At 39.9% G+C, this 27,111-nt stretch overlaps 3 protein-coding genes across 6 annotated transcripts in view; 2 read left to right on the top strand and 1 right to left on the bottom strand.

The window, feature by feature from the left end:
• The first annotated feature begins 1,654 nt into the window (after nt 1-1,654).
• On the top strand, nt 1,655-4,098 carry LOC113585745 (uncharacterized). 2 transcript variants are annotated; one of them, XR_014119996.1, is made up of 3 exons: nt 1,655-2,494; nt 2,868-2,966; nt 3,052-3,087. XR_014119996.1 is itself a non-coding variant. In XM_027023440.3 (3 exons), exons 1-3 carry the CDS (start codon nt 1,845-1,847, stop codon nt 3,111-3,113), a joined length of 936 nt encoding a protein of 311 aa, XP_026879241.2. In that variant the 5' UTR covers nt 1,655-1,844; the 3' UTR covers nt 3,114-4,098. The 2 variants fall into 2 exon arrangements, 1 of the variants encoding a protein (XP_026879241.2); XM_027023440.3 differs by having other exon boundaries at nt 1,655-2,619; nt 3,052-4,098.
• A 937-nt stretch (nt 4,099-5,035) lies between these two features.
• The window catches only part of psmd1 (proteasome 26S subunit, non-ATPase 1), a 33,233-nt gene continuing 11,157 nt past the window's right edge, over nt 5,036-27,111 (top strand). For 2 of the 3 annotated variants that reach the window (XM_027023430.3, XM_081708196.1), the window contains exons 1-16: nt 5,036-5,217; nt 5,951-5,994; nt 6,170-6,243; nt 6,344-6,513; nt 6,611-6,819; nt 6,981-7,124; nt 7,255-7,481; nt 8,412-8,472; nt 8,637-8,765; nt 9,179-9,267; nt 9,461-9,539; nt 9,650-9,823; nt 9,914-10,025; nt 10,138-10,334; nt 10,978-11,073; nt 11,565-11,629. In XM_027023430.3, the coding sequence (XP_026879231.1) occupies nt 5,202-5,217; nt 5,951-5,994; nt 6,170-6,243; nt 6,344-6,513; nt 6,611-6,819; nt 6,981-7,124; nt 7,255-7,481; nt 8,412-8,472; nt 8,637-8,765; nt 9,179-9,267; nt 9,461-9,539; nt 9,650-9,823; nt 9,914-10,025; nt 10,138-10,334; nt 10,978-11,073; nt 11,565-11,629 (1,886 nt within the window). In that variant the 5' untranslated portion in view covers nt 5,036-5,201. The remainder of the gene's footprint in view (nt 5,218-5,950; nt 5,995-6,169; nt 6,244-6,343; nt 6,514-6,610; nt 6,820-6,980; nt 7,125-7,254; nt 7,482-8,411; nt 8,473-8,636; nt 8,766-9,178; nt 9,268-9,460; nt 9,540-9,649; nt 9,824-9,913; nt 10,026-10,137; nt 10,335-10,977; nt 11,074-11,564; nt 11,630-27,111) is intronic. The other variant, XM_081708197.1, reaches the window with a different exon arrangement.
• Nucleotides 13,913-21,811, bottom strand: htr2b (5-hydroxytryptamine (serotonin) receptor 2B, G protein-coupled). The gene is given in 4 exon segments (XM_035523221.2): nt 13,913-15,415; nt 16,456-16,656; nt 20,267-20,575; nt 20,578-21,811. Coding segments are annotated over 4 exon segments (1,452 nt in total). The 5' UTR covers nt 20,600-21,811; the 3' UTR covers nt 13,913-14,495.

Raw genomic sequence — 27,111 nt, 5'->3', positions numbered from 1 at the left:
GTATATATGCATATTATACATTCCCTCTTCATTCATCGTGACATATTTATTTATTCATTAATCCGCATCCATTTCCCTGTATCTCTCCTCGGCCACGGACAGAGCAGTTACAAAAAGCATTTCACTGCCAGTTATATGAATATGACTATGAATGTGACAAATATACTTTGAACCTTGAATGTTATTGACATCTTGTAGAAGAAAGCAAGTTTGCTTCACAAACATCTCTTCAGGGTTTGAATTGCAAATAATGTTTATTTCAGCTTCAAACTTATTGAAGTACAATTAAAGCCTAAGTTGGAATACTTGCTGGGCAAATGAGTGCCTCAACCTCAGGACAACTGAAGCTGTGTGGGTTCTCTTGGACATAGAAAAGAACAAAACCAAACAAAAGCCACAAATGAAGCTTGGAAGAATTTCCAATAAGTTCAGTTTTTCTTCTGGAGCCTATAAACACTTATTGTGCCAATAAATAGCTAGAAATATAATTTTCTTAGGTGGTTTAAGAAATGTGTATATACTCTGTATTAGGGTTTTTTTTATCCTGGTTATAAGAACATTTAATAAATGTTAAAAGTTGTTAAAAGCAGAGTGAATAAAATGTGGCAAAATTAAAGAATAATGTAATGTAAAGGTCAGTGGGTTTGTTTGTTTGTTTGTTTATGCTGTGCTCAGTTTATCATTAGCTTTAAACTGTGTTGCATTTGCACTGAGAGTAACTTAGTTTGATACAGAATAATTAGACATTTATTTTTATAGAAATGTATAGAACTATTTCTAAATAATACAATAATGAGTATACATTTATTACTGCAAGAGAATGGTTGTAATGTTAGCATAAATTGTGAGTATAGAGATCCATGTACTGTAAATCATTCATTTAACATTAATTTTAATTTTGCTGTATTGCAATTTTCACCCTAGTGTCACAAAGAAACTTTGTAGAGATCCACCCCAAACCTCTCAAAGAGTCAAGCCAGGGTTACCCAATCAATAATTTCCCAGAGATGACACATGAAATTAAACTTGATAAGAAATTAAACTTGATATTTTAAATGTAACTTTTCCATTTTTTGGATGGCAGTGAATGATGAAATTACAGACAAAAGTACCCTACACTTGCAATATAACAAGAAATTATACATAAAACAAATCTGATCAAATCTGAAACCAATATTTCTTCACGTCCTCTAAAATTAAAGATTAACTATCTTATCATTGGGACAGGAGAACTGGCTTCGATCTGAACAGCCTTGACCCACATTCGCCTGTTGATTTTCTTTGCGCCCTTGACTCTATGAGCGAATTAAAATATGACTCTGCTCACTGTAGCGGAACTCGGCTCAATATAGACAATTTAAACGAAAATCGTTAGTCACACGTTACGATATTAACCTGCCATAAGGTAAACAGTGAAGTAATTCTGTAATTATGTTTGGATTTAAAAAAAGGCTAATGTGTGAGGGTTTATTTATTTATTTAGGAAGCTATCTATCTATATGTGTGTGTGTGTGTGTGTGTGTGTGTGTGTGTGTGTGTGTGTGTGTGTGTGTGTGTGTGTGTGTCTACCGCTATAAAAGTAAAATTCTGCAAATATACAAGTCTCGTATTCTGTCGGTCTTGCTTGTGTCCCTTATTTCCGGGGAGTGGTTTGCGTCCCTGTGCGACCGGACTGTCCAGCCTGGTTTGTGTGCCCCGACATTAAAGCTTTTTTTTTAAAGTTGGCTAACAACTGTTCTGATTGCTCGCCTACCACGAACGACTGCTGCATTGTCCTGAAAACTTTAAGTGCGATTTCTTGTCTTTTGAAAGTGAACATTCTCCGAGGACATAGTTTATTGGGCATGGCTTCGGAGTACAAGTATAACAAAGTCAACTACACGTCCGAGGATGAGGAATTTAATCAAGTCTTGAGTCACGTTGGCGGTAGAGGGAACATTTATTTGGTAGGCGATGCATATCCAATGGACAGTAAATACAAATACAGAATCTTAGAAGAGTTTGTTGCTGGCATATTTCGCAATGATGACACGCATAGAGAAACCAATCGTGTTGGAACAGACATGAGCAACGGCGACATCAAATCTGGTGTGTCGTGCAAAGCTGCCGTGACCGATGTTATTATGCAGAACGATGAACCGTCTGACCTCCGCGACAACCGCTCCACGTCGCACGGTCGGCGCAGGTCGGAGTTTGACGCTGTTCAGAAAGAAGGAGCTTCCAGCGCCAAAGGAGTCGAGGCCAAGAATGTGCTGACCACTGGAAACCTAAGTGCTAGAGGACGAACGATTAGCTGCGCCATAATCATTTTTATCTTCAGACATGCATATGTTAACCACAAGGGCAACCGTGTGTGTCTGGAGGAAATACTAAAGGACGTTAAAACGCGCACAAAGCGTAATGGAGTTCGTCCAGCTTTGCTTGGTCTGGTTTATGCAGATATTGAGAATGCAGAGACTCGTGATTCTGTGATGTTCTTGGAGCAGACACTTAGGTCGGTGTTCACAAAACATCCACATGGCTCAATATGGGCTGGTCACTTTATTTCAAAAGCACCGGACGGAACGCAGACTATTAAGAGGCATATCTGCACAACTGTTCATTTCTCTCAGTCTCCAGGTTAAGTAGCCTAGCCAGTTATTATTTCAGTAGTGTTTAATTTGCGATTTCATTGCCAATTGAATTTGTATTGGATGTTTTTAGGCATAGTTTGTACATCTAGTAAACACTGTCTAGATTAGGATCATTTTTTTCTAATCTGGAAAGCATGTCTGGAAATTAATCATCAGAAGAATGCTTTCATGTAACAAACAATTTGATCTTTTTCTGTTCTGATTGTTTTGATATGTCTGTTGTTAACTCTGCAGATAATATGCCGGGCAAACAAGGTTGTTTTCCGCTACTGCAACGATGGTTTAGGGGAGAACACAAACCCAACATAACTTCTAACAACCTGGTACAGGAAGGTAGGACAGACTCCTGTAAATGTGTATACAAATAAGATCAGATCCCTGTCACTTTTCTCTAATGTAAATTATATCATCCTTGTAGGTAATCCAGAAAGCACAGAAGAAGGAATTCCTCTACAGATGAGATCCTTGCCACACTCATGAGGCAAGGTCTATAAATGCAAAAAGTGACCTGTAACATGCATTATACATTTTATTTAATAGATGGCACAGTATTTAAAGACAATCAGAATATGAAATTCATCTGTCATTTTGCTGTTTTTTGCTAATTCTAAATGAAATATTTGCTCTACTATTAAGTGTTAACGCACACAAGGATTGAATCTTTGAATTGCTGATTATCCCTGTCGTTTTTCTTTTTTTGCTTTTTTTAAGTAATATGCAAATTAGATATTGTTGCTGATGTTTACATTTACGGCATTTAGCAGATGCTCTTATCCAGACCGACTTACAAAAGTGCTTTGTCATTTACATACTTCGTAGCCAGTAGAGTAGTTTAGAGTCAAATATACCAATGAACTACAATACTGTAGAAATACAGGGATCAATGCTGATGCCTTGAAGTACAAAATACATAAGATCTATCTTAGGCAATGACAATTGCAATAAACAATAAGTGCTAATAAGTACTGATATAAGTATTGATATTTATAGTTGATGTGATTTTCTGTTAATTTTGAAGGTCTTAAGTTAATAAAGTAGACTATTCCACAGCAAATATTGAATTTAATATATAACTCAGTTTGAAGAAGCCTATATATTATTAACCACACATTTAAGCTTTACAGGGCAAGCTAGCATTTATAGTCATGCTGACTTTGGGATGGTGGTGCTGATACCTTTCCTCTTCCAGTCATTTGGCTATGGTCGTACAAACTGCCTGCATAGTTCACATAAATCACATAAATGCTTTTTTGGGTGCAAAACATCATTATAACAGAATACAACAGAATGGTAGAATGTCCTTTGAAATGTATTGTATAGCTCAGTATCTTTTCCTTGTGTCTTATTTTTATAGTCTTTAATAGGCTCAGATTTTTTTAATATTAATGTCTATTATATTGTGACATGCTAGAACTATTCACTGTTCATAGACTATAATAAACATTTCAAATTACATAGAACCCTATGTAATAGTCATGTTGTGCTCATTAACATTTAAGGTTCATTAAAAAGGCAGTAAAATAATACCAGGTCTGTTCTTATGAGGTGAACAGCATACAATGTCCAAATTACCATACATATAACAATGTTTTGGTGTGTGTGTGTGTGTGTGTGTGTTTCTGTAGAATGATAATATTGCAAATAGGTTATGATATTGCCAATGTGATGCTAATATTGTGTAATAAATAGTATAAGTATGAACACCCCCCCCCCCCCCCCCCATCCAACAGGAAGTTTTGGTTCCTCTCAGGATTTCTTCCTCATTCACTAGGAAGTTTTTCCTTACCACTATCACCTTAGGCTTGCTCACTGGGGTCTTGGACTCGGAAATGTGTAAAGCTGCTTTGTGATAACAACTGTTGTCAATTTTTCAACAATTTGATTATTTTTATTTGGTATATAATATGCAGGCAAATTAAATGTAATTTCATTTTTCACATTGTGCATATATTTCCTAACATTTGACATATACGGTTGGTTCCCAATCTAACTATAATTAGCATGATTTCAAGAACCAGAAAAACAAGGATCGATAAGTAAAAAATGCATTAAAAATAAAGGTATATTAAATTCATCTTTGCAGCATAATTTGTAATAGGTAACGTTGAACGCTAGGTGGCGATCGTTTGCACTTTTGATACGCTCAAAGCCCCGTGGAAGAATCGTAGGGTTTCTAAATCGATGCCATCAAAAAAATAAAAAGGTTCTACATTAATCTCGAAATATAAACTGATATTTAAGAGAAAAAAAAACCGAATTGCATTAAAATGGATTTCAAAACGTTATAGACATATTAAATGTGCAAAGAGATATTCCAAACAGCAACAAAAATGTCATAAACTATATGGCAATACCACAGATTATCATACAACATCTGAGGGTCCTAGTGGACAGGATGCTCATTGTTTCTCATACACTTAGCGAGGGTTGAAGTGGTGGTTTTGCGAGGTGTTTCTGTGTTGGAGACTCTACCCCACTTTAGTCCTTATTGGCGTGGTTTGTAATAGTTACCAGTGCCCTTTATTCCGCTAGAGGACATTCGGGAGAGTTGCCTACGGAGTGAAAAATATGATAACTTCTGCTGGTGAGCGATAATATGAACGCTATGGGAAAGTGCAGTTGATTTAGCTGAGTCACATAGTCGAGTGTCAGGTTAGCTTAGCTTGCTACATTAAACAGAGTAGATAGTTAGCTAAGACAGCTAACTGGCATCACCAAAATATAGCTACCCAGCTAACCTAGGTTAACTGGCACCACTAAAATATGTTTTGGGCAGTTATATAGCTCGCCCTGTTTTCCTAATAACTCAAAGCAACGGAGAGACCTGCGGCTCACGTACAGAGTTACAAGCTCTAGCTCACCGAACGTTGACCCGTTTACCAGCCTAGCAGTTAGCCAACGGTTCACGCTAAAGCTCTTACGCAAATGATGGCTAAGGTTACAGTTGTGTTAATGCTGAGTTTAACATATAGGCTAGTTAGCTAGTTCGCCACGGTTGCTCTCGTGTTATATTCATCTTTCGTCAGCCAAAGGAACAGTTTTACCATTTATTGTACAAGGAAGCAAAGCTAGCGGGCTAGCGTAGTTGTCTAGACGTGTGGTAGGCGACTTGTTTTCATTAAAGCATTTCAAGCTGGATGGTGTTGAGTAATATTAGTTATGCCTGTAGTACTAACTAGCGAACTAACTACATCTCCAGTCTAAACTGAATGTTACATCGCTCATATAACTACAGTACTATTCTGTAGTAACTGTTATTGCTAATAGCTAAACTTGAAACATATCTAAAGTTTATAATCTGTTGACTGTTTATGCAGCGGGTATCATATCCCTCCTGGACGAGGACGAGCCTCAGCTGAAGGTAGCAGCATTGCACAATCCTGTTTACAGACAACATTTACTGAATGTTTGTGGAAAATCATTGAAAATTTTGTATTTTACTAATGCAGTCTGTGTTGGTTATTGCTTATTTGTTACTAATTTTCCGGTTAATTATTTTATTCTAAAGTCAAGGTTCTTTTCTTTTTCATTTGAAGGAGTTTGCACTCCACAAGCTGAACTCGATTGTCAATGACTTCTGGGCAGAGATTTCGGAGTCTGTGGATAAAATGTAAGCAGGCCCTTCTTGAGACATAGCTGATCTTGTGTGTTTATATTGCCTCTAAATAAAGCTCTGTTTGATTAATGCTGATATGTTGGTTACTTCTCAGAGAGGTCCTTTATGAAGATGAGACATTCCGCAGCAGAGAGTTTGCTGCTTTGGTAGCCTCTAAGGTTTTTTACCACCTTGGAGCTTTTGAGGAGTCCCTGAACTATGCTCTGGGCGCTGGGGACCTTTTCAATGTCACCGATGACTCTGAGTATGTGGAGACTATTATTGGTAAGAGGCAGATTTTTCTTCATGTTCATTGTTTCTCTGGGGTTGTTTTTACTTGTTCTACACTTTGTGGTCAAACTCATACTTCTCTGGCCAACAGCCAAATGCATTGACCACTACACCAAGCTGCGTGTGGAGAACGCTGAGCAGCCTGAGGATGAGGAAAAAAAGAGCATTGATCCTCGCCTGGAGGGCATTGTTAACAAGATGTTCCAACGGTGCCTTGATGATCACAAGTACAAGCAGGCCATTGGGATAGCTCTTGAGACGAGGCGCTTGGACATCTTTGAGAAGACCATCCTGGAATCGGTATGTTGCCCTTATGTTTCCCATGGTTCTCCATAGAAAGACATTCTGCATGCAGTGTAATGTCTTTCAGAGTTTGGAGTCAGGTGATGGTGAAAGTAATGTTTTCCTGTTACAGCTGGAAAGCTCTTTTAATTAGCTCTTTTCTCCCTTCCCTCATGTAGAATGATGTCAGTGGTCTGTTAGCATACAGCTTGAAGATCTGCATGACGCTTATGCAGAATAAAAAGTTCCGTAATGAGGTGCTCCGAGTGCTCGTTAAGCTCTATATGAACCTGGAGAAGCCAGATTTCATCAATGTTTGTCAGGTGGGAGCCAGCAAACAGCATACTCCTGCAAAGGCCTTTCTGAAGACAGTTGTCTGAAGTCCTCTCTCTAATGACCTCATTCCTCTCACTCTTGCTCTTGTGCTCTCTCTCTCTCTTTGACCTGCTGTAGTGTCTGATATTCCTGGATGACCCTCAAGCAGTTAGTGATATACTGGAGAAGCTGGTTAAGGAAGACAACCTCTTGATGGCCTATCAGATCTGCTTTGACCTCTATGAAAGCGCCAGCCAACAGTTCCTGTCCTCTGTCATCCAGAACCTCCGCACAGTGGGCACCCCAATTCCTGCTGTGCCAGGCTCCACCAACACTGGCACTGTGCCAACTCAGGACAAAGACAGGTGGGTACAGGGCATGGGAGGAGAGGTGGTTATTGATGGCCATGAGCCAAATTTATCCCTGTTTTAAGTTACAGTATTTAGGACAAAGGTGTTTGACTGTATATAGGAATTTGACAGTTTTACTTAATTTTTGTATATGTGGAACAATTTGTAATGGGGAAGCTGCACCTTGATCCAGGGATAGTTTCCCTTTACCTCGGTTAACAATTTGGTGTTTCACTGCATGTGCTAGACTTTACATTGGCGTTTCAGCTTTATAGTTGTTTTGAAAACTCCAACAGAAATAGCTATGTCCTTGTTTTGAATGACATTCATCATAACAATGGTATTAATGTTGTAATGTCAGTGATGTAGGGTTTTGGCTTGAAATTAGCTTTTAAGGTTCACATTGAGATTTTTCTTAGTCATTTTATTTCAAATAAGGTATTTTAAAGTGTTTCTTTAGGCAGAGGGATTGACATTTCTTTTAATAGTGTCACTGACTGTTCTGCTGTTTTGAAAGCTAGCTATTTATCCTCTAATTTCCATAGTTCGCTTTTTTTTTTTTTTTTAAACCAGCAATTCCATTTTTTTGTGTGTGTGTAAAAAGTTTAAATGGGCACAAAACTAAAAAGTAATGTAAACAGATTATTTGTCTTTGTTGGCCAGAGGAGGATGGCGACCCCCTCTCCCTCCACTTTTTTGGGTCTTGGTTCCTCTTACAGTTTCTTCCACATGCTCTAGGGAGGTTTTCCTTGCGACTGTCACCCTCGGCTTGCTCACTGGGGTCTTGGACTCGGACATTTGTAAAGCTGCTTTGTGACAAGAACTGTTATAGCACCATGTAAATAAATTTGATACATTTCTTTTTAAAAATGTGATTGCCACTTAAATTCTTTTTCTTTTCTTTTCTTTTCCCCTGTTCTTGCTGTGGGTACTGTATGGTGTTAGTGATGCCATGGAAACAGATGACAAGGCTTGCAGTTCCCCAGCTGGAAAGACTGTGGACGGGGTAATTATGGCTAATCTGTGAGCTACACATACTTTGGTCAAACACCTCTGTCAGGCCATACTCAAATGCTCAAAATTAAAATGATGTGCAGCCCTGTGACAGTGGACTCATCATATTTTAGGCAGTCTCCATTTTAATGTTGCCCATGTCTTCTCTTTCAAAAGAAGGATGAACCAAAGGACCAGAACTCAAAAATGATCAAGATACTCAGCGGTGAAATGGCTATTGAGCTGCATCTCCAGTTCCTCATTCGCAACAACAACACAGACTTGATGATCCTCAAAAACACAAAAGTGAGAGATGCTGTGCGATGAGATGAAGGCAGAGCTTCTCTCTTGGTCCCTGTGGTGGAGCTCCACAGTACAGTAGTTTCCCTGCTCTAAACTGCGCTAAACACTAACCATGATAATGAGCTGTTAATTTAGTTAGCTCCACCATCACTGGTGAGGGGAACTAGAGTTGGTCTGGGTGCAGTATAAGTGAGAGTGAGTGGTACTGACTGGGAAACAGGCTTTCGCAGTTTGTTAGAAAACTTGAATATGAATATTCAGTATGAATAAAAGGAGGAATAATATTCATGTCTGTTATTCTGTTGGAAAGGTTAAGGGTATGACATGGGAGTTAACTTTATACTCCTCTTTGAAATAATGCTGATAAGTGTTGGATCAGCTGGTTGAAGAAAGATGACACATTTATTTTTTTCCAGGATGCAGTACGAAATTCTGTGTGCCATACAGCAACGGTCATAGCAAACTCTTTCATGCACACAGGAACCACAAGTGATCAGTTTCTCAGGTAAAACTGTATTTAATATTACTGTAGGTAGAACTGCCTTTATCTCAGAATGGGGTAAAGCTTTACATTTCTAACTGTTGTGACATGTATGATCTGGAACATGTTAAATCTGGTTACTCTTATGTAAACACTGACTCTGAAATCTAGCCACAGTATAAGAAAGTAATGTTTCCATGTTTGCGTTTCCATAAAGAGAAAATCTGGAGTGGCTTGCAAGAGCAACAAACTGGGCTAAGTTCACAGCAACAGCGAGTCTTGGTGTCATTCACAAGGTAGGCAGTTCATCCTATCACAGATAGGATGCAGATTGTAACCAGAGAAACATAAAGCTGTGTTAAGCCCAGATGGGTGTTTTTGGTGCTGTTTTTTTTTTTTTTTTTAGGGTCATGAAAAAGAGGCTTTGCAGCTAATGGCCACTTACCTGCCCAAAGACACCTCACCTGGCTCCGCCTACCAGGAAGGAGGAGGTCTTTATGCCCTTGGATTAATCCATGCCAACCATGGGGGAGACATCATCGATTACCTCCTCAGCCAGCTGAAGAGCGCAAGCAATGATGTAAATACCAGGCTTTCACATTGTTGTTTTGAGACTGCAGTAAACAAATTTTGTTGCTCATTTTGGGCCTTTTTGCTGTCTGTTGTACAGATTGTCCGTCATGGAGGCGCCCTCGGGCTCGGGCTAGCAGCCCTTGGAACTGCCCGACAGGACGTGTACGATCTACTTAAATCAAACCTTTATCAAGATGATGCAGTTACAGGCAAGGGACTATACACATGAGCCATTTGAACCCTTCCCTGAATCCCACCTTCATTGCCAGTGTGTTATCTTTATTGACTTTTTGCGTTTTCACAACTATTGCTTTCATGTAGGAGAGGCAGCAGGTCTGGCCCTGGGGCTGGTTATGCTGGGCTCAAAGTCAGCCCAGGCTATCGAGGACATGGTAGCCTACGCCCAGGAGACCCAGCATGAGAAGATCCTGCGTGGTCTGGCTGTGGGCATCGCACTGGTCATGTATGGCAGGATGGAGGAGGCAGATGCACTCATCGAGAGCCTGTGCAGGGACAAGGTGAGCACACCTGTCCTAACATCCCACTAGCAAGAACAAATGATGTCAAGTTTCCTGCAGAGTGTAGCTATGAGAATTGTCTTTTCTTGCAAATTTAATGTTGTCTTATTTCTTACCAATTGAATAAGTTTGATACTTAAGTTTAATAATTTGAAAGCTCTTGTATGTATGAATGTACTTTTAGAGGCTTCTTTATACATCCGATTTACTAGAGCATTACTGGTTACTTATGGGTGAGATATTTTGATGCCTTACTGGCTTACTTTAGTGGTCATGGTTCTCTGATGCCACTTGTGTTTGTTATACACTTTTTTTGTGAATTTCTAGCAATTGTGTTGATAGCTTAAATCTTTCAAGAACTAAAACAGAATTACTGCACAAAGAAGGTAACAACAAGGACATTTGACCTCCTTAGAAAGGGATTTATTACTTTTAAAGTTCTTTCATACTACTGTTTCCTCTTGATTCCTGAAGTGTTTAAGCTGTTGTCTGGGGTGATGCTCTCTGGATGTCGTGCCATTCGTCCCCCGATCTGAACCCCTCGCCCATCAGTCACCACTTCCCCCACAGTGGCAGTGCTAATGTAGCCTGCTGAGGCTCTGTCTGCAGGCTGAAGTTCTGCTTTGTCTCACTGCTCTTCCAGGACCCTATCCTCCGCCGCTCAGGAATGTACACAGTGGGCATGGCGTACTGCGGCTCTGGGAACAACAAGGCCATCCGCCGCTTGCTTCACGTGGCTGTGAGTCATTCCCCCCCTCTCCCTTTCTCACACTGGCTGCACTCTGAACACGCGCTAACATGCACACCGGAACTCCTCTCCACAAGCGGGTAGAGATGTGACTCCAACCCAGTGGGTTCAGTCTATAGTAATAAGGACACAACTTGGATAAGGAGCATAGTAAAAATTAAAGATAATTACGTTTTAAGTAACTTTTTGGGTGAAGCAGTTGTAGTTCAGGTTTTAAATTGTGCAAGTTGTGTGCCCCTGTGCTAAAGGTCAGGTTAGAGATTGATGGATGGCTAAAATTGTTCTTTAGTGTGGGACACCTCCTCCCCTGTAGGTGGCAGCCTCAGCACACTTTCTGATGTTGAAGAAATCCTCAGCTTCGGCCGTTCCCTTCCCTTCACCCCCACCCCCCTCACGTTACTGATCTCTATTTTGATATGCATAGAGAGGAAATGATCAGAAGCCGGCATGAAAATGACCCATTTCTTTCTCTCCTCCGACAGGTGAGTGACGTGAATGATGATGTGCGCAGAGCTGCTGTCGAGTCCATTGGGTTCATCATGTTCAGGTACAGTCTCATCTGTGTGGTCCTCCTCTATCTGCATCCCTTCATCACTGTTCGCTGTCTGAGTTGTTCTCATTTGCTTTGTGCTCTGAAATTGAAGTTGTCAATCTGGAAGGCTGAATTTTTCAGCAGCTGGCCAACCTGGGGTGCAGGTTTATGCTTGGGTACATGTCGTCATGCTCAAGGAATTTAAATACCCAGTCATGAGTATTAAATTATAAAAGTCACACTTTGGTCTAGAAGTATATAGGCGGTATTACTATAATGGTCCTGTTTGGTGTGGCATTAACAACCTATCCTAAAGACTCACCTGTGCCTTTCACCAAATTTGAAAAACATTTTTTAATACTGCCAGTGTTTAGAAATCCTTACAATGAGCTGGAACCTTTTCTGTTAGATTATCTATGATTTTTGTCATTGCTTCTGCTTTTATGGTTGAGGATTAAAATGTCTTTGTAGGTACATATAGCAGATCTAACCCCTACAGGCCAGAATGGCTCCGAACCACTGCTGTATTGGAAACTAATTTCAGACCAAGTTCCAATCCTGTCGGCACCTTTTTAGACTAGCCCTGCCTTCATCCAAGAAATGTCCCCCAGCTAAACCTGATAAATCTCCCTGCCTAATGTGTACATAAAGACTAGATTCCATCCATTCTTCTAGAATATTTTCCAAATGTGTTTGGAATGCCTTCTCAAAAATGCCAGGGGTTTATTTCCCCGTCTCTCTCCTAGTAATACCGCCAAATGAAACACTGAGATTAATCTCTTCCGACAGTGTTGTAATGAAGATGGTTTTTCCATGCTTTATTGTTAGTAAGTCTGTCTGCCATAGGTTACTCTGCTCACTTAACCAGCTTTGCAGTATTGATAGCCCCCCCCCCCCCGTGCTGTTTTTTTTTTTTTTTTGGTTTTTTTTTTTTAAACCGTTCGTTCGTTCATTCATGTATGTATGTATGTCTACCTTGTTCACAGAAAATTCAGCAATCTTTCTAAAGGGTAGTAGTAAAAGATCAAGAGGCCTGTTGGGTGTTCTTAGCACATCTGACCTGATTTGCCCATTCTCCTGTTGCATAACAAACATTTGATTGTGTGGGATAAGATGTGATGGTTTACTCTCTGCTATGATTGTATGAGTTGAGGGATGATTCTTTACTGAGATGATTTGACCTTAGCATCAGTGGTCCAAAGAAGGCTTCTTTGGCGTGCACTTTTTTAATAAGCACAATTTTTAAATTTCATCACCTGGAAAAAAATTAAAAACCTGTCCTGTTAGAACCATATTCTACTTGATGTTTAATGCTTTGACAAATTATTATTGTTGGCATTAAAATGTTGACTGAAGTAAATTTTTAAGTTGTCATGGAGACAATACACCCAAGTCAGAGGAACCCCTTTCCCCATTGAGCCATTCAGATTTAGCAGATCTAGGGTTTTGAGCTCATTGTCTGCCCCATGATGCTTTACATTTTAATATGTACATCTGATTCCTTTACCTTGCTCGCTTCTTTGTATCTTGCCTATAGAAGGCGTCACAGTATACAAGCGATTTTTACCACCGCCATCCTTCTGTTCAGTTATCATACCAGTGTCAGTTATTGCACTTCAAAAAAAGCTTAAAAGAAATGTTCATATTGAATTTATGAATTTAGATTTTTTTCATTTACAACATGTAAAATACTGATTCAGAGATTTTCCCTTTAGTCTGCTTGAGGTCTAGGTCATCTCCAGAGTAAATTTACACTTCAGGAATCCACTTAGTGTTTTGGGCCAAGCAGAACAACTGGACAAACTATTTTAAGCCCTAAAAGGCCGTATGATATTCGCATGATCAATTGGCTGCAAGATAAAGCCCATGTAAATCCTTCCTGTGTTTAGAGTGCCTCCGGAGCTGCAGCCATTCAGCCATGTTCCTCCTGTCCTTTTAGTTTCGTGGCTTCCCTGCACTAGACATGTCTGAGCAGGCCAGAGTTTCACCAGTGTGTTGTCCCCTTAAAGTGCGTGGTCGGGCTGCATCCACTGAAAGGTTGTAGGATGTTGGTAATCTAAATAATTTCATACCATACCTCTCAGCAACCATGGAGGTATTTGGCAGTATTATTGCTGTGAAGGCACGCCTTGGTCTTTAGAAAAATTAATTGTTGATTTTGCTTTTGCCCTTTTTATTACTAGATATATCATAAATCAATATTAATTAGGAAAGATATTAGTATACTGGCCCGCTTTAAGGGTGTAGTCTTATCACAAATGTATTATTTGTTTTGGGGATGCAAGAGGATGCAGAATATTTATCTGAAACATTTTATTCAGGAAGAAAAGATTGTATAGACTTTGTCAATATTTACAAATCAGGTTGAATATTTATAATATTTGAGGAGGCCATTTATGACAGCACAAATACGGTCTTAAATACAATTGATAATGTTTCTTTTCTGAATCCTCTTTATAAACCAAACAATACAAAACCATTTTCCATCTTTCTTTGTAGTCAGTGAAGGCATAGTTTGAGTATGTAGTCTGTTCATCATGCATAAGAGTGCCACATATTTAGGCTACTTGTAGCAGACCCTGTTGACCAGCAGTGTTGTGAATAACATGCATACACTGAACTCAGTCATTGTTAATAGTTCTCGGTTCTATCATTCATCAATTCCAGATTGATTGCATTGATTTCCTTCAACATATGTAAGTTTCCAAAGATTTTAGGCCCATATAGCTTCCACTGCAGGGTATTAAAATGGTTGGTCTATTTACCATTATCTATCTAAACCCGGTGCAGTTACCCCATTCCACACAGTATTCACTAGTGAGCTGTTTGTGTAGGGTGACGCCCCGGTCTCTGTGTTCACTCAAAAGTGCAGGTTCTCAGGCTACACACAGCTGATGCTCTCGTCGGGTTTGCAGTCCTCATTCTCAGTGAGGAGCAGTGTGTCCAGCGTGACACTGGTGGAGGGCTGCAGGTGCGCTGGGCGCCGCCGTAGGGGGCTCTGGTAGCTCACAGCACCAATGCCGTTCTTCATGCCGTGCTTCATGAACAGTTTCGAGTTCTCTGTCATAGAAGAGTGAAAGGAAATTCTTGTCAAGTTCCTACATTGTTTTTGGGGTGATTTCTTGCTGCCAAAGTTGCACGTGATATAGCGTGTAAAAGCCTCCCGGAAAGTCTTGTTGAAAAGTGTGTAGACTAGAGGGTTGACACCTGACGAGATGTAACCCACCCATACAAAAATGTCCAACAGCCTGTCGACTAACTTGATGTCGCAGCTGGCGCAGAGCACTGAGGTGACATTGGTAATGAAGAATGGACACCACATTACCACAAACAGCATGAATACAATCCCCAGGACCTTTGATGCCCGCTGTTCGTTGCTCAGGTTTTGCATGGACCTCTTTCCAATAGTGGACATCCTCCGAATGGGAATGTCATCCCCTGTGATAGGGTGGGTGGGGCAAAGCGCTTGATCCCTCTTAATTCCTTCAAGCGTGGGGAGGTTCTCGGCTGGAGAAGGCATCGCGTGCTCCCTTTGAAAGACTGTAGAAACTGTCGGTCTATTGATTCTCTGGCATGCCTTTGACCTGAGCAGACAGGCTTTCTTACGCAGCACCTGAATAGTCAGCAGGTAGATGATCATCATTATTGTGAGGGGGATGAAGAAAGCTGTTAGAGAGCCAAACACTTTAAATTCCCCGAAGCTCTCGAGTGTGAGCAGGCAGATGTGGTTGCTGTTGAATGTTACGTTGTTTGGATGGTCAGAGCTTTGTAGTCCTTTGATGGGTATCGGTATGGCGATACCTGTTATAGGAGAAAAGTATAATGCATTAATATAATTAAGAGACAATCGTAATGGTGACGAATCTGGCGCCATAGCTTGCTTGTGTTCTTCGAGCAGTGAAATGACAAGCTCTGCACTGTATAGCTCTATAAAATGAAACACTTAGAGTCAGTAAACTAACCATTCATCATTTGGGGGTGGGAAAAAAAAGCAGTTTATGACAGTGACTGTAGATCTTAAACTAGCAGACTCTTCCACTAACGCTGGCTTGAGTACCTTCCATAACTTTAGCTACCGTTGTCTGGTTTAGCTCAGTAATACTGCTTTGTCAAAAGTGAGAATGTGTGATTTCTCGCAGGGACACAGAGTGCATGGTGTACAGTGAAGGGATGGCGTGCAAGGCCTGCCTTTCATGGCTGTAAAACACTGCTGAATACCATCCTCTAAACACGGGCAGAATAATCAAGAGGACTTTTGTTAACGAGTACAACTTCATAGGTGTCTAATTTCGTTCCCAGGAAAACCTGAGGAAAAAACTGAAGCCAGGTCATTACCAGTCAATCCTTTTGTTTATATAAGCTTGCGTAGTCAGGGAAATCCAGTTAGGAGGTATAGGATATATATTTTATGGAAAGTGAATTGAAAAACACTAACACAGGAAATATGACAGTATCAGAACTGCCCAAGCACTTGGTTCTGAGTTTACTTGTGACAGTAAGGTGATGAAGTATCTTAAATCCTTGCCAAGTACACCATTTCTAGTGGCAACAAAATAAACAGTGGTTTGTACATTGGTCCCATATGTCAGTTACTCGAGAGAGGTACAAACAGTTGTCTTGCCAAGAGGTAGATCATGATCAGATAAGACCAAAGGAAATTGAGCAGTCGTTCATCTGAACAAACATTTCATTAGTGCTGGTGAGAACAGAAGAAGCAGAGCCACTTATGCTTGCTGCTCCCCAGCAACACTGCTGTGTGCTCATGTTGCTGGGCTGAAAACAGGCTTGCCAGTTGCAGTCATCACTGAGTAGCACAGGAGCTTCAAGCTTAATTGCTTTACCTATAGAGATCAGCCAGACCAGTGCAATCTTGCCCAGGGCTTTGGCCCTGGACTTGTACTGGCTGTGCTGGATTGGTTTCTTGATGGCGATGTAACGGTCCAGCGAGATGGCACACAGGTGCATGATGGAGGCAGTAGAGAACAAAACATCCAGAAAGAGCCAGATGGGGCACAGGAACTCTGGCAGGGGCCATCCTGAGTCTGAAACACAGAGGGTTGAGCACTGATCAAACTGATAAATTTGTTACATAGGGATGATGAGTAGAGAAAAGGACTTTGTCATTTTGTCCAGAGTCTACAACTGACCCCGAATTACCTGTGTTTATATTTGGGTTCTTATTTATGGGTTAGGGCTGAGTTGGGCTTTGTGTAGAGTTGTGGCATTATTTGTTAGCATGATTTATTTTTTTCACTACAAGAGCCACCTCCCAAAAAATTATAACATTTTGACTAACATTTCTGCTGCGTTTCTGCTATTCTGTGAATTGCCTTTGCGTGCCTTTGGTTGTCTGATATACATACTGTATTCTGTATTGTACAGAATACAGATATTTTGTAATCTAGGGAAAAGCTCTTGAACCAAATGCTGTAGTGTTTCGGGTAAAGTGTAAGCTGTTTTGTGCAAGGATCAGTTTGAGTGTCTTGCATAATTAGTGTTATAGTGCAGGTGCAGGGGTCATATTTTTGGAAATGTGCATGTGCTGTGCTGGTTGCTTTCCCATGAAACTCATGAGAAGTGATCTATGGGCAGTGTATATGCTTGCGTATATGCCTGCACTGCAGACGATTTCTACACATGCCTTTTGGCTAAAACTCAGAAAAGCCGGCAGAAGCAACGCAGGGCTTTTTCTGTTCAAATTGGACAGTTGTTGGATATTTCCAGGTCATACACATCAGTACACCTTGCACAAAAGGAATTGTCAGTAATGTTGAAATGAAAAAGAAACTACAATCATCCGGTGTATACGCAGGTATATGTGTGGGCTATTTGTTGGTGTATATGGTCTTCCATCTATGGAGGGTTAAAAGGATCTGGTTAAATGCTTGAAATAGAAATGGATGCCTGCAAGCTTTTTAAATACATTGGGATGTCCTGAATATCTGTGAGAGGGGGGCTATCCTTTTTTCTGCGTTACAATGCAACTTCAAGCTTGCAAAGTTTAATAAGCGTAGCTAATAAACAGGTAATGTAGAGGGTGGGAAAAATACGGTTGCGTACATCTCTAGTTTGTGTGTCACCTAATCAGTTACAACAATTTAAAAACGTCTTGTTAAATCCATCTGAATAGCAGATAAGCTTTTAATCTCTTCCTTCTGGTAAGGTGATTTTTATAATTTCAGTAAAGGTGCTAAGCATTCACACACATTTAGTGCAATTTGTCACTGAATACAGGCTGATTAGTATATGACATTTAATGGTATATTCCAGTACTTTTGCTTGGATATTCAATTGTCATCCTCTTACATGTAGGGATTCATTGTGAATTTAACATGGGTTAGATGTGGGTGATTTCTCTCTTAATGCTTTTTATTTGAATTTGGAATGCGTTCTCAACTATGTAACCTAGGACTGATGTATATACTTTAATTTATTTATTTTTTATTTTTGTCCTCTGATTTGTTTTCCAAAAGCTTAAACAAGTCTGCATCTTTCCTCTTCAAATATCTACTACACTGTTCTGAGTCAGTAGGCAACTTGAGCGCTGTTTGAGTGCTCCTCCTCATCTTTGCTTTTGTGCTGTTGTGCTGTATTTCTGAGGATAATGCTCTCCCACACTACCAGCCTTCTGTTTTGTCACTGGTGTTTTAAAGTGTGCTGACATCTCAGGTCTTTAGCCTCTCTTCTGATGAAATCAGGTTTGTGGTTTCCAGGGCACTCTCCAGTGTAGGTAACATAAGAACAACTGAGCTGTTCCTGCTGAAGGGTTGTTGGGCCCATGGTTTTCCCCATTGAGGAGACTGACAGACAAGTTTTGCCACCCTATAATCTCTCTCTTCCCGAGAAACAGAAGATGGTGTGCCTTGCCAGTTGTCTGCCAAAGCTGAAATTTCTCCTCTAAATATTTCTCTTCGTCCTTGATGAATGTATTTATGATTATTTTTGAGAATGTATACTTCTTGTACTTGTTTTAGCCCTGTGGTATTCATTTACAGTAAGTTGAACGTTGTCTAAATTCATTCTTTGGTCAGATGACATCTTTATACCTTTTACCTTGACATGGAATCATTGAATTTTTAAAGGTGTTGACAAGCTGTAGACATGCAGATGTAGACAGGGACCTAGAATATTGGAGCTCTTCTTGTGCTCTCTGATCAGCAAGCAATTTTTAAATGAAATTTGTGTCACAGCAAATGTTTCCATGAAAAGCAAAAAATTCACACAAACCTTTTCAAAGCCAAAATAAAGTGAGGTGGCATCTTTCAATTAAAAGGATGCTTTTTGAAGTTTGATGTTTTAATCACTGGTGTTTACACTTTTTTTAAAAAGTGCCTTTCTTCCCAAAGTAAAAGGTTCCATAAAAGGATTGTCAAATAACAATCTCTTAATTCCCAGACATAAACACTATACAGCTAGACCTATAAAGTGCTCTCTCTCTCTCTCTCTCTCCTCTTGATTAATTGTGCTCAAATGTCATCCATTATTGTTCCTTCGTGTCCCGGCAATATGATTTAATTACCAGTGAGAGTTCCTGTCTTCTGGCAAATTTCGAACTATGCTTGGCTGTTTGCACCAAAGCCCTTTAACTGCTGAGTGCACTTAATGTATTCTCTGTACCCAAGGCACACGGAGTCTTCCCTTGCATGTGGCCTTTGTGCCCCATGTGAAGCACTAAACTTTGTTTATATCAATCACTGCTGAACTGAGCCCTGCGAGGTTGCTGCTTTGCTCCAGTAACCTTACCACTAGATCTTGATGCAAATGATTCTGTTTATCTTTATTGTCTCTGTTTTAGTAGTTAATGTGGTGTTGAACATGCAGCCAATGTCACTATACTTTTGTGGATTACTTACTTTTGTGTATTTCTTAGTTTCTTTATTGAGAATGTAGGGATTAACGTTTGATAAGCATGTGACTTGTGCTGTAATTTTTTCTGAGCTAATGAAGAACTGTTGCTAAGGGAATAGCTAGAGAGGTCACCCAGAGCTGTCTCTATTTCAGATAAAAGGATCGGTTGCAAAAAGCTGCTGTAAGCGCTAATTCTCAGCATGCATAGACGAGTCGAGGCACATGTCGTCTCTGAACCCCATCTAATCTGCTAAATGAGGAATAATGGACTGGCTGGAGCTTGGTGCCAATGCCAAGTTGGCAGAGGGGATGCAATTAACAGAGAGAGCAGCTACTTATGCATACTGCTGTCATTTGCTGCTTTTCAGAGGAACTTTTTCAAGCAAGTGTGCTATCTGCATTTGTGAATAATGCAGAGAACCATGAAGCATAATTTAAAGATATTTGTAGGGTGATGGCAGTTATTTTTTGGTTTCCAGAATACGTGGGAATTGACCCCCCCCCCCCCATTTCTCTTCTCTTATGGTGTTTTCAAATTTTGTTAATCTTCATCTAAAATTCTTAATGGATAATTAATTAATTAATGTGGTATGTCCATACACTACAATTAGTACCAAGTTCGTTTATATAATCTTGCAGAATTCATGCCTAATAATTCATGGGACAGCCACTTAGGCACGATGGTACTCTGTTGCATGGTCCACACAAGTACATCCACTTTTTTCTTAGAAAAAACAAAACCCTAAAAGCGGTTGTAAACAAATCCAAGGTATGGAGTTAAGGTGAATACAGAGAGCCACTTACTGAAAAGCACAGTAATCAGGGCGATGGGCATCACCAGCAGCCCCACGAGTAGGTCAGCCACTGCCAGGGACATGAGGAAGTAGTTGGTGGCATTCTGGAGCCTGCGCTCCAGTGACACGGCCAAGATGACCAGGATGTTGCCTCCGATGGTGGGGATGATGACCATGAGGATGAGCAGTGAGGCCCAGTGCAGGTTCTTGCACAGGACGCCACAGTTGCCCCACTCCGTGGAGTTGAGCTCCGGCAGAGCCGCCGCTTGCTGGGACATGCTGCTCTCGCTGGCCTGGCTGGGGGAATGTTTGCTCTGCCTCTGTGCCGGGGCTTGGCCAGCATGGTCACACAGTCCCTCCGAGTGGGGGCGGGATTGGCGCGGGGACAAGGTGGGGGCAAATTCTGCTCACAAATGACACACTCCCATGTGAACAACTCGACTCGGTCGGGGGGAAAGTGCTGAACTTCAAAGCAGGATGGAGAAGGGCGGATGAGTCCTCTGTTCGTTTGCTTGGTCCTTAGGATAGCGGTCCCTCTAGTGCGTGAAGCACTTCATAGGCAGTGCATTCAACGCAGTGTTGCGTGGCAGCCGTCTATGTATGGTGTGCCCTCCGGTTCTCAGGATGCTGCAAAATCCAGAACTGCAAATCCAAATGAAGTGCATGTCCACCCCCCCCCACCCCCCCCTCAGCCATTGCTATCTCAATTCAAATTGACATTTATCATTGTAAATGATATCATATTTCCCTGTGCTGTCATTAGTTCTACACCATGGAGAAGTAATTAAGCAAGGAAGTGGTTATCTGCTGCATCTGCTGACTTCTTGTTGTTTGCTCGTGAACCCAGCCATGTTATGGTTTAATGAAAATTAATAAATTGAAACAGATGGTATCATGGCCTTTTTTCCTCTGTCTGAAGTCAATAAGGTTTAATAATTATCAGTTGGCTGGCTCTTGTTAATATCATTAGCGTTTACAAAAGTTTACAATTTTGATGTAATAAAATCTGTGTTGGTTATCTTTTCATAATACATTAATGTAATTATATAAAAGTAATGGTGATTTAAGAGCACTATAATGTGACTATGCAAATACAAACAGCAATCTGAAGCTTACATTGTTTTTATATGTATGTATGTATGTATGTATGTATGTATGTATGTATGTGTGTATATATATAAAAATTATACAATGACACATTAGGTTTGTGAAGTGATGTGTGCAATCCTATTTAAATAGGCATATTTGTAAGTTCTTTCAAGGTGCTTAATTGCATCTCTCTTTCCATTTACTTCTGTTATAATTTTGGTAATCTTCAAATGCTTTTGAAGTGGAATTTAATTTTGTCTACCTTTTTTTGCCTACAAGTGATTTAAGGTGGGGCTTTTTAAAAAAGAGCTCATGCAAGATTTTTTTTATAGGCATATTTTACTTATTTTTACATGTATTAGGCTGTCTAGCAACTCAGATGAATTTTTCAAGCAGTTCTAAATTCAATGTAATTTTCTAGCATTGTGTATCTATTTGAAACCAAAACCTGAGCACCAAAAGACTGATTTGAGATTCCTTACCTTCAGTTCAGATGTGGCAGTGGGTTTTGTTCATGCCACATGCCATTTTCTCCTTTCGCTGTTTCTTCTAAATGCATCAGCAACATTGCAAGCTGGAGTTTAACAAAAGATACATTTTCGCTTCTTTTCTTCACATTCAGAAATTTGCTTCTTTAATATGTTGCTTCATACATTTTATAAGTGCCCACAAAAAAGCAGTTAATGTCAGAAAACTTTTAAGCCTTTTAGGGGATGACCAGACCCAAACATGACCTTAATGCTGCGTTAAAAAAGTATTTCCTTTTATCCTGATATGCTGGAAGAGTCCCCAGTTTTACCATGCATCACCAACTGCAATGGTTTTCTTATGATTTCTTCTCAGTCGTTCTTTCCCCTCGCTCTGTCGTGTGCTTGTGCGCCAGCCGCAGTGCACTGGCTTGCCTGCCACACACTCACTGTAGGGTGAAGGCTTCTGCGAACCGGGGAGGGAGAGAGCTCACGAACGTGGCTGTGCTGGATCACTGCCAGCCATTCTGGGAGGTAATTTCCTTCTGCACAGCAGACCTGCTGTTTATGTTTCTCACTCTTGGCCAGGGGCAGATGTAGAAATGGATGCGTTATTAACGGAGTTGGCTTGTTCGGGCTGTGTGGTTCACTGTAAACCCCATACCATTATCATAAAGGACTGTATTATTCATCGTCTTGCTCCTGTTCGACCTTAACAAATTGAACTTTTGTCTTTTCTTTTTTTTTTTGGGAGGGGGGTAAATACAGTTTCATGTAACTGACTCTCTTATGAGTCATGAGCATGTGAATACTTTTAATGCTAACAATTTGCATGTCTGCATTTTAAAATTAATTTATATCTCATGTCATGCTTGATATCTGCACAATTGCATTTTTTTATGCAGGTGGTAGTACCCTCTGTTTATAATAAATTTTATATTTACACATTTTATATGTGATTTAAATTTAAATCCCCATCCAATATGTGCATGCACTCAGACGAACACGTTCTACCTTCTTTCATTGACTGAGACACATCTGTTGTTCACCTTTCAGGCAGTGAGTTTAAGCTTGGTACCTACTACTTCAGTCATGTAAACTGGATGTTCATTCAGATTCTAGCCTGATGTCTTTGCTTTAGTTTCTTTTTCATGGTATGAACTTTTCAGCATGATTTTCCTATGTGCCCTTGAATTGATCTGTTCTGTCTGTCCTGCTTTTCAGATGAATAATCTGAATGATCTGAAAAATAGTAGATTCAGATGATAATGCTTCCTATTCTACTTTCTGGAGTCCCTTTTTTTATTACGAATTGTTCCTGTGTTACTGAGATGTTAATATCCTATTTCTTCCCTTTTTACAAGTGGAAAACTCACAAAGCTGGGACTTCCTTTCCTTTTGTTTGTTCATTTTGCCATTGTCGGTCTGCGTCTGGCAAAGGGTGAGTTCTGAGCCTTGCACACTCTTGACTCTGGAGTGTGTCAGCCTCTCTGTGTGTTTATGAATGTTCACTAGAAAGGAAAAAAGTTGAAGGAGAACAAAACAACCTTATGAAACTTTTTTTCTTTCTGGCGATCTTTGTCTCTCCTTCTGAAATGTTCCAGATATGGATTTTGGGTGCTTCAAGACTGATTTTGTCTGCAATGACATGAGTCAGCTCTTTTGCATGTGCAAGTTATTTTGCTTGAGGTAACAACACTTTTGAAAAAGTGTCTTCTGAGAGAAAGTAGGGAGGAAAGTGTTTCCAGTGACAGTTTATACTGTAACTTCACCCTGTTAATCTCTCTGTAACTGTCCTCATGAACACACCTATCCTCTTTCTTGCTTTCTTTATGTTTACAAATTGGCTGTTTGATATAATAGTTCAGTATTCTCTGAAGCTCGTACCTTAAGGGACAGAGTCACTAGATTTTGAACATTATTGCATGCCGCAAGGCAATGGAAATATCCACCATAAGGTAAAGCTTGAGGGGAACAAAGTCTTGCCTTTTTCCTCATACAGTATAATACAAGTATTGGGATGTGGGTAGGGAGTTGTGCTGCCACATTTTTCCCCTAATTGTACACTTGCCCAGAGAACAGAAAACGTTTTCAGATTGTGATTAATTAGTGATGCTCTCCATTTTGTGTAACTGTCATCTGTTGCTACCTGTGTGGTGAGTAGCTAACATATAGAAAGCTATATTTTCTGACTTGTGACATGTAAGACAGACTTTGGTTTTGTTTAAAGTAATAACATGAACCAGGCTTTTAATTGATGTTCAATAAGTCTTTCCTTTTAAAATAAAGACTTTACTTTTCCTCGATGTTACATGGATTTGCTTTTACTTTAATGTACTATCATTCTTTAAACACTGTTTGTCTATGAAATAAATGAATGGTATCAAATGGTTGTCAATCAAGAGTAAAGAATTCACAAGATATCTTAAATCTTCGAAAAACAAATCTTTAAGACTTTGCAGTGTCTGCAAATATTTTTAGGTCATGACTGAATACCAGATTGCACAATGATCCTTATAAGCTTCCGAAATGTTGTCTAGATTTTTCTCTTCTCTTTTTTGGCCAGTAAAGCCCCAGTCTACAGATGCAGTAAGGCCTAACCCCCACACCCCCAGCCGGAGAGTTTAAGCTTGAAGGCAGTCTTGCATGTGGCAGTATGTGAAGGCTTTATTTGTGCAAAAGGTTCTCACTAGTTTTGCAGAACTCATTGAATTAGTGTTATTTTAAGGGCCTAAAGCTGTGTTGTGTGATCGAAGGGAAGCAAAGCCCAGTTCATCTAGCAGGACCGAGTCACACTTTGTTGGGTTAAGGGCTTTAAGCTAATCTTTGGATCACTGTTTTGTCAGGCCATCTAGCAGACTAGCATAGACGAGGCATTTTCTCTCACTCTGTTGTTGAAATATGCATGTGTGAGGGGTCTCTGTGCATCTGTGCTGTTGCTTGCTAGCTGAGTATCCAAGTAAGTTAGTGGTATACACAAAATAGTTGTGAAGACTTCAATAAAGACCTTGTTACCTGTGAAGTGATCTTTGCTCTCATTAATCACTTAATTAGGTAAGTAGATACATGGGTGGATTTGTATCCAAGAATGAATTTCACTTACCCGACCTTAGATACTGGATTTGTTGGATATTTGTTTACTAATGCTAGCTCCTGGCTTTGTTAAAATATTTAATTACTTTAGCTCCTTTCTCTGTTAGATATGGTTTAGGTTAACCTGCTATCTTGCTGGCCTGTGATGTGGGATCTTGATGACATTAATAGTCATGATAATAATTCATTAATAGTTAATAGTAATCGTGTTCCAGAAGTGTAAAAAAATATATTCATTTGTGTGTAGACACACGTGGGTTTTTTTTGTTTGTTTTTTTAAATGTCTTAGAACTCATAAATCATCTTCTATTAAAAAAGTCAACAGGCATCTGTCACATTTTAACATCAATTTCTCGGGCACATCCTCACACAACTGCAGTCAAGCTCTTTGGGGAAAAACCGATGTTGCAATTAATTTCCCTTTGATGAATTGAGCATAAACATGAGATCCAAGGAATACCTTCCAATATGTTGGCTCTATCAGCTTGGCCGTGTCTTTCATCTTGTTTAATTATTGTTGTGGCTATAACTAACAATTGCAAAGTTGAGCTTACAAGATGGCAGGCCTATAGGAACAAAGGCATTTTTGTCAGCAGTAAGTCACACAACACTACTCAAATTCTATGTTGGCTTGCCTAGTTGTCTTAATGCGAGTTATTGGGTTTTTTGGGGGGGGGGGTTATTTGTTTTTTTTTGTTGTTTTTTTTTGTTTTTTTTTCTATTTTCTGAGACATCAGAAGAAATCAGCAGTCTGAACTATAATTACTGCTTCTGGCAGAGAAATCAGACTAAAACAGCCTCTTACTTTTTGCCTTTAAGACACTTATTTTTACATCTATAAAGCTTGATGTATACATGATGTTTCCAAGGTGTTACAAAGCACTTTTGAGCTTCAGGATTATGTTTTGCAACTGATTTTGGTGGCCAGTGATCATTACACACTGGCTAGTATGGATCCCTGCTAGACAGATCAGATAGTTCAAACATGAAAATCAACAGATCTTTGTGTAGATCAGCAGATTTTTCGTGCAGTGCAGCTCTTCAAGTAGTTGAGTATCTCTTTGGAGGACATGCTTCAACAAGAAATCCTTTCAGAGTTGGTAGTGTGTGGTAGGGAGGACTTTGCAGCCAAGCTAAATTGCAGCCAGCACACTAATGGCTTGTTACAGGACTTTTGTTTCAATATAATTTGGTCCAGTTGGTTCTATGTCTTCCCTACAAAACGTTTGTTTTAAAAGTATGCTTTAACTGCCATGCTGCCTACAAGGTTCATCCTTTTATAATGTTGAGCTAACAGGGAGTCTATTGTGGTTTCAGTGCTTTGTCAAATCAATTGAAGCAGTCGATTGTCTTTTTTTAAAAGCAGCAAAGGTCCCTTTACTTCCAGTGAGAGATTTCTCCTTTGGAGAATTTTGATTAATGTGACATTTTTGTGAGGTGCCATGGAAGAGATGGAGTTTTTTTGGGGGGGGTTGGGCATTCTGAATATAGTTTTATGAGGGACAAGGGGTTTCCCATTCCGTAGGTGAATGGTCATCAAGAGTGCTTGGGCTATTTTAAATGGTACAAATGGAGACTTAAAAGGTAATCAAGCACAATGTTGTCATCTCTTCAGAACTGAATTGGGGCATAGGGAACATGCTTGTGTTTCTGTTGCTACTTTCTGAAGGGTGTGAAAAATCCACTCTTGGCCTGTTTCAGTGATGTGGTGATTTAAAAATGTCTATTCCTGTTTTGCTGTGATGCTGTTTTTTGGGTGAAATAAATGACACAGTTGCTTATACACTGAAAAGAGGCTGGTATAGCCATGCCTAGTTAATCTGAGCAAAACACGCACTGGCGATTTAATAAGATAAATCCTGCATTTTTCATAGAAAATGCTTCTTTGCCACTGAAGCCTTTGACTTGCTTGTTCATTAGTGGTACAGACCAAAACATTTTGTAAATAAATATATTAAAGATTATAGTCAATGTAGCCTTTAAAAAGACTTCAGTATTTTAGGAGGCTTATGTGATGGTCATTTAGAATACAGTGTTTTGCAGCTCCTGGTCCAGGTGCCTTGGTAAGATGGGGGCTCTTAATAGTCTCTATTCAGGTCATGGCACACTGTGTTCAGCTCTGTTAATCCTCAGTGTAGGCCGATGCTCCCTCAACCCCTCAGCGCAGGGAAGGCTTGGGCAGCCTGAATTACCTTGAGTAAATTGT

This window comes from Electrophorus electricus, chromosome 26 (genome assembly GCF_041902795.1).
Source record: "Electrophorus electricus isolate QZ-2024a chromosome 26, ASM4190279v1, whole genome shotgun sequence".
NCBI lineage: Eukaryota > Metazoa > Chordata > Actinopteri > Gymnotiformes > Gymnotidae > Electrophorus > Electrophorus electricus.
This window is presented reverse-complemented; position numbering and strand designations above follow the sequence as displayed.

What these genes read in the sequence shown, in the direction of transcription:
- LOC113585745 (XM_027023440.3), top strand. Translation starts at nt 1,845, where the DNA reads ATGGCTTCGGAGTACAAGTATAACAAAGTCAACTACACGTCCGAGGAT. An exon ending in TCATTTCTCTCAGTCTCCAG is followed by an intron (nt 2,620 to 2,867) that starts GTTAAGTAGCCT and finishes TTAACTCTGCAG; the next exon opens with ATAATATGCCGGGCAAACAA. An exon ending in TAACAACCTGGTACAGGAAG is followed by an intron (nt 2,967 to 3,051) that starts GTAGGACAGACT and finishes TCATCCTTGTAG; the next exon opens with GTAATCCAGAAAGCACAGAA.